General features: G+C 39.4%; 1 protein-coding gene across 2 annotated transcripts in view; it reads left to right on the top strand.

The window, feature by feature from the left end:
* NHSL1 (NHS like 1) overlaps nt 1-10,793 on the top strand; it is a 143,562-nt gene that overhangs the window by 64,599 nt on the left and 68,170 nt on the right. Inside the window, exons 1-2 of one of the 2 annotated variants that reach the window (XM_008056306.2) lie at nt 6,507-6,769; nt 9,394-9,546. In XM_008056306.2, the coding sequence (XP_008054497.1) occupies nt 6,712-6,769; nt 9,394-9,546 (211 nt within the window). In that variant the 5' untranslated portion in view covers nt 6,507-6,711. Of the gene's footprint in view, nt 1-6,506; nt 6,770-9,393; nt 9,547-10,793 lie in introns of those variants that run through there. The other variant, XM_021711486.1, reaches the window with a different exon arrangement.

The following is a 10,793-nucleotide window of genomic DNA, read 5'->3' as shown; positions in this document are numbered from 1 at the left end:
ACTCCAGTCTGGGCGACAGAGTGAGACTCCAACTCAAAAAAAAAAAAGAAAAAAAGAAAATGTTTCCCTTCAGTCAATATTTTTCACAATGTTTGTGAACGTTTTTGGATTCGAGCTAAAGACTTTTAGTGTCCTAACTGCAATGCAATGCACTGAGGAGGGCGTGTGGTTTTGTTTAAATGAGGATAGGGAATGGGGGGGGAGCTGTTGTGAGGTGGGGGGATGGGCAAGACGATGTCCATGAGTTCTGGGAGCCTTAGATAGCTCTGCTGTTAAGAAGCTTTTAGGTTTAAACATATAATCTTTGTCCTTCATAAAAATAACGAGGCTGCACTTTAAGGCTGTGCTCAAACATGGGTGGTAGCAGTCATTTATTAAATAGAGTTTAATTTTTTTAACTTTATTCTTCAGGCTTATTTGGTTTCTGAAACATATTACAGACTGTTAAACACAGACTGATAAAACCAAGGAGTTACAGAAAAAGAAACTCACTGAGAATGAATTCTGACCGTCTCACCTTTTGCGTGGATTGTATCACCATTTTCCTTAAGTCTCTCCTTGCCTCTGGTCAAGCCCATTCAAACCTACTTTCCAGTGAGCACCCAGGGTCTACTGACAGGCAACACTAGGCCTACAGCTTTCCTTTTTATGCCTCTCAGGGATGCCCTTGCCCACCACTCAAACCCCATCACCATGGCAAGCAAGGCCCTGCAGACCTATCCCTGCCCTTTTCCACCTCCCTCACCACCTTTCCTTATGGGGTTCTCCCTTGACCTTTCAGCAAAGTGTTGCCAGACCTCCCCGTGTCCATTGACTGTGCATCACCAAAGAGTCCTCTCCCTTGTTCTCTAATGGCTGGTGGTCCTTTAAATGAGGTAGGTGCACATTATCATTTCCCCTGGGAACTTCGTGGTCATATCTCTCTTTGTAAACTTAGTCATTATATCATTGTTTTTATCTGGTTGGATGTTCTCTTTCCCACTGGACTGTGAGCTTTCTAAGGTCAGTGATCATGTTTGATTCCTAACACAAGGCAGCGAATAAGTGCTCAATATAAAATTGTTGAATGATGGAACATAAATGCAGTTAAGATTTTCAGGCTATATATTAGTTTGTATAACATCCTCTCTTTGCTAGTATGCTGTATACCGACTCCTGGGAAGTAATCAGATAACCGTAGATGTGATCTGATGATGCCTGGAAAAAAAATTGTAAGTGTTGATCAGAATGAAGATTTCATTTCCGTGAAAGCCGAAGCAGCAAAGTTGGAACTTTATGGATAAGGATGTGAATATTATGTGATAGTAGTGGTAATAGAATTTCAAAATCCTGGACCAGGATAAGCCACTAGGATTATTCAAGTGACGTCAGGGCGTATTTTGCTTTATAATATTTGACAGTATTTTTAGAGCATAGTGATTTACTTTTAAATATTTTTGTTATGTTTTGTGTTCTAATAAGGACTCTATACAAGATATATTAATTTGAATGTACTAACCAAAGGTGTCTTTGCAAAACTTGATATGTGTTAATGAGAGAGGAATCGAGGTAGGCATTTGCTTCTAAATCTCTGTTTTCTCATTTTTAACTCAGGATTAAATTTACCTGTTTGGCTCATTGAGAACAATGGCAATAGTCCTAATATAAGTAAGAAAGTTCCTGAGAAGCACTCTGGATGGAAAAACTGATTGTCTTAAATTAGATATGTTAAACTTGAGATCATGTGAAATCTGAGCAGCGGTTAGCACATGGAACTGAAGGACAGACAAATGAAAGATAATCAATAGAAATGATGACTGAGAAGGGTGTTCAAAGGCAGTGGCTTAAGCCATGGTCCCACAGTCTTTCTCTCTACAGGTCCAGACAGGAAATCCTTTCATTTTGAGGACCTCACGATCTTATTCGTAGCCTCTCAAGTCTGCTGTTACAGCCCAAGAACAATTTGGACAATATTTAAGCAAATGGGTGTGGCAATGTTCCATTACAACTTTATTATTGGACAATGAAATTTGAATTTTATATAGTTTTCACGTTATGAATTTTTTTTTTTTGGAGTTGGGATCTCACTCTGTCACCCAGGCTGGAGTGCAATGGCATGATCATGGTTCACTGCGGCCTTGACTTCTTGGGCTCAGGTGATCCTCTCACGTCAGCATCCTGAGTAGCAGGGACTACAGCCATGTACCACCACACCCAGATAATTCTTTTATTTTTTGTAGAGACATGGTCTTGCTATGTTGCCCAGTCTGGTCTTGAACTCCTGGGCTCAAGCAGTCCTCCCACTTGGACTTTCCAAAGTGTTGGGATTACAGGTATGACCCATGGTGTCCCAACTGAAATATCTTTTAATTTTTTTCCAGTTATTGAAAATGGGCTGGCTGGATTTGGCCTAAGGGTCATAATTTGATGACTTTTGCCTTATACCAACAAATCATTTAAGTTTCAAGGGATAAGTAAATAGCTTAGGACAGACATTTAAGAACTGGATCTTTGGAGCTTGTTTAGAGTTTGTTGGAAATCAGAAAAAGAGATGGAGAGGAACTAGTGTGCTACAGCGTCAATGAAGAAGCGTTCAAGAGTCAAGTGGTTAGCAATATGTGGTTAAGAAGATAATTGAAAAGACGAGGAGAAAGAAGAAGGCTATTGGTACTATTCAGGTCACCGATGACCAGTGAGAATTAAAAAAAAAAAAAGAAAAAAACCTCTTAGAAATAGAGTGTCAGGAAATAGAAAGATAATATGTGGAGAAGAACTGGAAGTTGAAGGTTTCTAGCAGCCATTCAAGGAGCTAATAGTTTAACTCTGAGACAAGCAGGAAAACAATTGTGGGGTCTTTGGTGCTGGTTCCTTTCCACTAATGCATGGCCCTTTATTAAGCATAAGGCTGCTTAGCTATCTCTTCAGATTTTATTCACTGATTTAACATGTACTTGCATATGCTTACCACATGCCAGGGACTGTTCTAAGAACTGTATCAATCATGACTCATTCAGTTATCATCATAACCCTGTGGTGTAAATACTGTTGTGACTCCATCTTACAGATGAGCAAAGCAAGGCCTGGAGAGGCATCCTACATGGATGGAGTCTTCTTCTGGTGAGTGGCTAGTGAGCCAGGTGGAATAGCTCCAGAGTTAGGCTTGTTACTCTTAATTCTATGCTGTGCTGTGAAGTTTTCCATGTCGAGGATATTAGAACTTTTTTTTTTTTTTGGCTGCTGCTATTATTTGGCTGAAGTTGGAATAAGAAGTACCATGGATTTCTGTCTTTTTTGTTGAATGTATACACTGAGCAATTTAAAAACACTAGATACTTCCCTAAAATCATGGCTCTTCGGCTGGGCTCAGTGGCTCAGCCTGTAATCCCAGCACTTTGGGAGGCAGAGGTGAGTAGATTGCCTGAGCCCATGGGTTTGAGACCAGCCTGAAAAACTTGGTGAAACCTCATCTCTACCACAAATCAAAACTTAGCCGGGCCTGGTAGCGCGTACCTATAATTCCAGCTACTTGGAGGGCTGAGGCGGAAGGATCGCCAGAGCCCAGAAGGTCGACGCTGGGGTGGCCATGAACATGCCACTACTACCCTCCAGGTTGAGCAACAGAGTGAGACTTCAACTCAAAAACAAAACAAACAAACAAAAAAGACACAAACAAACAAACAAAAAAAACATGGCTCTTCAATAAACCACAACGCGGAGACATGCAAATTATATGGTGAAAACACTTCCCTGTGCTTATGCTTTTATGAAGGATATAAAATAAGAGATGACAATGTTGTTGGGGAAAATTTTATAATTAATAAGCTCTTCTAAAATACAACTTAAGGTGTAACACAGTTAACAAATATCATAATTTATTTGGTTTATTACCTGAAGATCTGGATCTACAGAGTTACAAGGGAGCGTGGGAGAGGGCAGAGAGGATGAGTTGGAAGCCTGCTTCCTACCCCTGGACTTAGCTGGTGTGTAACCAGGCACAGCCAGTCCTTCATATCTGTGGGTTCCACGTCTGTAGATTCAACCAACCATAGAACAAAAATATTTGGAAAATAAAAAAATAAAAAAAGAATACAACAGGAAAAAAGAATACAAATTTAAGAGCCAATATAGTATAACAACTACTTCCATAATATTTACATTGTATTAGGTATTATAAGTAATCTAGAGATGTCTTAAAGTATACAGGGGGATGTGCAAAGGACATGTGCAAACACTACATCATTTTATATCAAGCGCTTGAACTTTCAAATATTTTAGTACCCAATGGGGTCCTGGAATGGATATTGAGGGATAACTGTAGTGGCATTATCTTTTCACAACTGTGGTCACTTAATAGAAGACTTAATATTGGGCAAGAAAGGAAACGACAGCATGCATGACTCTTTCTATGGTTCATTTTCTAAGGGATAGAAGAGCATTTTTCTAGTTCTGGTGGATGAAATTGCCTCTCACAACCTGAAAAATGTATCCCTTTTTAAAATGAGAGCCAGGAGGATTCATTGTACAGAGTTTTGTTTCATTGCTATCATCTCCTTCAAGGTTTTACTCAAATCTTACCTTTCCATGAGAATGACCCTAACTCCCGTAATACTGCTATGTGGCCATAATCCCCCTGCCAATAAACCACTTTTATCTTGCTCAACTTTTTTTGTCTTGGTCATTGTACTCTTCACCTTCTAATATACCATATAATTGCAGTTTATTGTCAAATAATGTAAACTCCACCAGGAGTTTTGTCTAAAGATATATCCCAACTGAATGAAAGAGCAGCCTTTAGTATATGGTGCTCAATAGTTATCTTTTTAAGGAATGAATGAATGCGTGTTTGGATGCCGCTGTAGAGCAGAGGGAAAACTACATGCTGTGGAGAAGTGAGCATTTTTAGGGCTTGTTTTCATGGAAGAAAAGTTTCTGTTTTCAACTGGAAGTATGTTTGGTGACACTTAACCTCACACACTGATGGATTGTGAATAGGAGTGTTTCTGCCCAGAAGTGTACCTACCTCTAATGCAATGAGCAGAGCGAGGTCACTCCTGCAGATAAATTTGTTTTCCAACGGGGAAATTTGCCCACTTATTTAAGGCAGCTATATAATCTGACTTACAGTCTCAGTTGTTTCTCATTTGCCATCTGGCAATTTAATTACTTTAAAAATAAAACTGTGTATAGAAGGAAAGAACACGAATTAGAAATCTGTGATAATAGGTATGTAAGATGGCAATATTTTTATTTTCTTTGTTTTTTGTTTGTCTTTGCTGTTGTTCAAAAAATAAGATTAAGGGGATAAAAAGATTTGAAAAGGACTCATTCCAAAGCTTTTTCTAGAGAGAGCCCCTTACATAAATTTTATTCTTTTGACTAAGAGCCTTTGCTATAAACTAAATGTTTTTAATTAGTGGATTGTTACATTTTTCCATTCAGTTATAAGTTTGGCCCAAAGCTATGAAGTAAGGGGTCGTCTAAACGGTTTCAAAACTGTTTGGCCCTGACATGGGCCAGGCTGAGATGTGAGGAACATTCTTTTCCTTTATCCCCTTTTGTAGTCCTTCCTGATTTGTGTGGATTTTCCCCCCTTTTGTTCCTATCCCTTCACTCCTGGAATATATTTTTCCAGTGCCTACTTCAATCCCATTTCTCATTTCTCTGTCTTTATTTGTGTTTCCTCAGTTCTCTGTGGTTGATTGCAAAGGGCAAAAGAACCAGAACTTTGTATGGTATATTTAAGTTAAAGAGTAACTCAAATAATGTTTGTTTAAGACTTCTATAAGGGAACTGTGGAATTCTTAAAACCAGGAGCTTAGGTGATAATTACATTTCAAATAAAAGATGAAAATGATTTGGGTACTTGATATGACTTCTCATTTGGAGTGGGAAAGTTGTACTTTTTGGTTGTTTTTAGATTTTCTTTTCTTTTCTTTTTTTTTTGAGAGTTGTGGCAGCTAAATGCAAATAAGATACACTTTGAAACACACAATGCTGATTCTCAATCACTGGCAAAGGGTGAGAAGACAGGGCATGCTAATTTGCACAAAAATGCAACCAAGTCATCATTTACAGCTCCTTAGAGATTCCATTCTAAAGTTTTGCTGCTTGTACATGTTCCTTTGGTATCAGGAGGCAGAGTCTAGGGGCGTGGCTGGGAAACAATAGTGTGGCTTTTTCCCCTCTAAATCAGTTCAAATCCCATACACCCTGAATTAACTGGAATTGCTCTCAGACTTGTCGGCTCCTGCAAAAAAAGATCTGGATGTTCATAGTAGCCTAGTGAAATGGGGATCAATTTGTTTCATCTTGATTTCCATAGAGGAAAAGCTGCACTACTTTTATGGACTCCAGAGAGGAGAAACTTCAGATCAGTTAGAGAGAAAACGGAATGAATGGGCACCGAGGCAAAAGCCTGATGTGGCTATCATGCAAATAAGAACTGTGATTGGCTTTCTCTTTCTTTCTGTGCACGATGTCACTGGCTGCTCTCAGCCTTAAAGATTAGGTTTCAGTGGGAGTTTTTCAGGTTCAAGGACTGTTAATGGTTTGTAACTGCCTGACAATAAGCTCAACCTCAAAGTTACATCAGCCTGGGCAGATGTCTAAGGATATGAGACTGGAAGAAGAAAAGGTAGAATCTGGAGCAGAAGGACGAAGCTTGCCACCTGCCTACTAGACTGAGCTTTTAATGTGATTTAAATTTCTAAGCTCTATGCAGGCGTCCTGGAAATGGTGGTCTTCATTAATGCAAAGATTAAGTCTTTAATTAAACTTTTTAAGAAGAAAAGTAAGTAGTTCTTTTCTCCCCACTATCTATTGTGTGGTATATGTTCCTGTGTCTATATGCGTGTGTCTGTGTTTTTCTGTGTGTGTGTGTGTGTGTCTTTGTGGGTATCTGTATGTGTTATATGTCCTGCTTCATTCTTCTACATGATGAAATTAGTGTGAAACAGTATAATTGGCATGAGTTAAACTCCATTCTATACTGGGTTGTTTAAATACCTTAGACTTTTGTAACTCTTGGACAGTATTGTGTGATCTTAGCATGTCTTATTTATTTATGATTGAGGTTTTAAGTGAAGTCACTTCTTTGTGCTTCTCAGAAGAAGTCCTTTGAAGGAGGGGAAAACGCTTTATTTAATTTATGTTTCCCTTGATATGGTTTTTTAATTCTTTGGCTAAATATGCAGCTGGAGTAAGGGACCCTCTGTGTAATGTATCACATATTTTTGATGGGGATAATCCCCTAAAACCCCCTGGCACTCTTTGTTATGTATGTAAGAGCTCACGGACAAACTGTCTAGACTGATCAGCGATGACTGTAAAGCACAGGGCTTTTGTGGTATGGCTTTGCCGTGTACTTTTCGTCGGTTTAAATTTCTTTAATCCAGGTGCTTCTTCATTCTCTTGAAGATGTAATTTTTAGAACTACATGGCTTTGTTTTTACATAGTTTGTGGTTTATTCTGGCTTAGTTTAGTTTTTGGAGCAATAGCTTAAACTGGACAAATGTGCATGGGTAGGGAGCATTAGGTAAGAAGCTTTGGAAAGAGCGACAAAGTTCACTCGGGGCTTGTTCTTTGCCGCTGCCTTGCTGAAGCCTGTGGATTAGAAGCTGTCCTGGCGAGAGTGAGGGGCACTAGGGCTTCATTGACGCCAGTTGGTAGCTGTGCCGTAGGGCTGATGGTGCAGTTGCTGGCACAGCCATGCATTACCGTTCCTTGGATTTGGTTTGTAATCAGCAAATAGGAGAAGTTTTCATTTTCAATATTTTCTGACAATGGAATATGATAACTCAATCTTTAAAATAAATGGACATCAGCACAAAACGTAGTCATGAACTCTAGCTGCACTTTGGGGGATGTGGCGAGCTTGGCCCAGTGCTAGATTCTCTGAAACACAAATGAAAGTTAAGTCAGGACTTTGTGCATTTCAGGCACTAAGAGTGATAGTTATTTGCACCATGCAGAACATTTGTTCAACAAGAGATTATGTGAAATACTAGGTGCCTAATTTACTTGCTGCTTTTGTCAACATTATAAGCAGAAAACACACAGGACATCCCTGTTTTTAACTTGATAGCTAGATCTCAGTGTTTATTTTCCCATTTAGCAATTTATGGAGAAGTCAGGATCCTTTTAAAAGTGAATTTATCTTTTTAGATTCATAGGATTATAAAATTTAGTAGCTGTAGTCTAGATAAGATATGGAGTGAGAGCTAACCTGTGACCCAAATCTCCAGAAAGGCTGGGAAAAGCCCAGTTTCTCCTTAGTGATGGGTCAAAGTTTGGGGCTCCTTTAGATAATTTTCACTGTTCCTGCCAAAGTCATGCTTTGCAGGAGTTATTTCTTGAACTAAGAGCTTTGCACAAATTAGTTCATTTGATCTTTATAACAGCCCTAATAACTGTGCTATGGGATATGTTTAGCTAATTTTAAATACATTTAAGTAGATGCAGTAGTTCATTCATGCTTTTCCACTGGACTTTAAGAATCTGAATTTTTTATCTGGTCTCCAGGCACTTGTTATGCTGTAGAAATGGATGTGCCTAGTGTGAACATATAGTATAGGTAAAATCAGGGGAGACTTGCTTCTTCCTCATAAATTGATACCTGCTGGTTTGGCAGGAAGATGAAAGGAAAATTATTATGGAGATATAGCTTTGTCTCAGGATTGCCTATCATTCTCCCTTCTAATGTTTTCATCTTTTTTGTGCTGGGAAAGTTCAATTGAATTGGATTGTATTGGGAAGAGTCAGTCACATTGTAATTTTTTAAACAATATTTTAATATAAAAGCATCTCATGAAGGCAAGAAAAACAGAAACTATTATAGCACATCTCCACGTTTATTAGATATGCCATTTAAATGTTTTAAATTGAATGCTTATGCTTAATTTTTTTAAATGTACTGAGTTTATAACAGTGATACTCTTTAAATAATGCTGTAGAGGGGAAGATTTTGGTGTCAACCTCCTGGTAGGCAATTTGTGTCTGTCAGGGCTATCTAGCTTTACTGATGCAATAGTTTTATACAGTTGGGTAATTGGTATTTGTTGTGGGAGGGTTTAGCAGGAATTGGAGGTTTCTATCAGTTTTGTCAGTTATTTTCGAATATTGACAGAGAAGGAAGACCTAAAATGTTGGGAAGCAATGAATTGAGCAAATGATTATAAGAAAACATTGTATGGAAGATGGACTGTTTCAGCTCAGTTTTTCCTTTGTAGAGAAAACACTGTGGGGAAGACCCCTGGAGTCTAAAATGCAGTCTCATCTAAAATTTGTTCCATTTCCCTCTCGCTGGTCCTAACTCATGGATGTGTTAGGCACCAAAACATCATCTTGATGTAATAAATTTGGAGACAGTGAAGCTTAAGTTGACACCTGACTTTATTCTATTTTTCTTTCTATAGCGGTTTCCAACTTAGATGAAGAGAGCCGATGGACAGTCCACTACACTGCTCCATGGCACCAGCAGGAGAATGTGTTTCTTCCCACCACAAGACCCCCCTGTGTTGAGGACCTGCACCGCCAAGCCAAGCTCAACCTCAAATCAGTATTGAGGGGTAAGATGGCATCCTCCTTTTGCTTGTTGTCTTGGGTTACTGACTGTTCGAATTCAGAGTATAAATTTGATCTCTATCTGTAAAAGAATATCTATTTTTAATGAATATGTATAGTATACTGTGTCTTTAATATAAATACAGCCTGATACATGCTTAAAATATTCTGGTCGCCGGGCTCGGTGGCTCAGCCTGTAATCCCACACCTTTGGGAGGCTAAGGTGAGTGGATTGCTTGAGCCCCACGGGTTCAAGACCCGCCTGGGCAGCGAGACCTCATCTCTACAATAAATCAAAAAATCAGCTGGGCGTGGTAGCGCATGCCTGTAATTCCACCCAGCTTCAACTAAATGGAACAAACAAATTTGTTCAGAAAAACAAATTTGCGTTGAATACTTAGAACAGCTTTTTAAAAGGCAGTGGCAAAATATCCTGTGCCAGCAGGGATTTATTTGGATAAAATTAGTACTGGTGGTTTAAATATACTAAAGTATTTTTTTTCTGAGCAGGGTTGGGTTTTTTTAAAAGATAGATTTGCATATCTACAAACAGGCAGGTTTCTGCAGAGACCAGAATATTTTTTTTTTTTTTGAGTTGGTGTCTCACTCTGTTACCCAGGTTAGAGTATAGTGTCACACTCACAGCCACCCCAGTGTCAACCTGCTGGGCTCTGGCGATCTTTCTGCCTCAGCCTTCCAAGTAGCCAGAACTACAGGGGTACGCTACCACGTCTGGCTGATTTTTGATTTATTGTAGAGATTAGGTCTCGCCAAGTTGCCCGGGCTGGTCTCGAACCCGCAGGCTCAGACAATCCATTTGCCTGGGCATCCCAAAGTGTTGGGATTACAGACTGAGCCACTGAGCCCGGACAAAGAGGGCTCTCTAAAGGTGATAAAGAAGGAGGAAGTTCTTCAAAGAGGAAGAAGTGACTTGTGAAATTCAGAGACTTAGCACAACAAACCAAAGTTGTTTGTTTGCTTGCTTTTGTTTTGTTTTTGTTTGTTTTTTTGAATTGGGTCTCACTCTGTCACCCAGGCTGGGGTACAGTGGCATGATCACAGCTCACAGCAGCCTCCACCTCCTGGGCTCAGGTGATCCTTCCACCTCAGCATCTCAAGTAACCAGGACTACAGGCACGTGCCATCACATCTGGCTAATTTTTTTATTTGTTATAGAGACGATATTTCTCTATGTTGCCCAGGTTGGTCTCAAATTCCTGGGCTCAAGCAATCTGCCTGTCCCAGCCTTCAA

This window comes from Carlito syrichta, unplaced genomic scaffold, assembly GCF_000164805.1.
Source record: "Carlito syrichta isolate Samal-C Ts95f unplaced genomic scaffold, Tarsius_syrichta-2.0.1 Scaffold302318, whole genome shotgun sequence".
Classification (NCBI taxonomy): domain Eukaryota; kingdom Metazoa; phylum Chordata; class Mammalia; order Primates; family Tarsiidae; genus Carlito; species Carlito syrichta.
The sequence above is the reverse complement of the archived record's forward strand: the minus strand, read 5'-3'. Positions and strand labels throughout refer to the sequence as shown.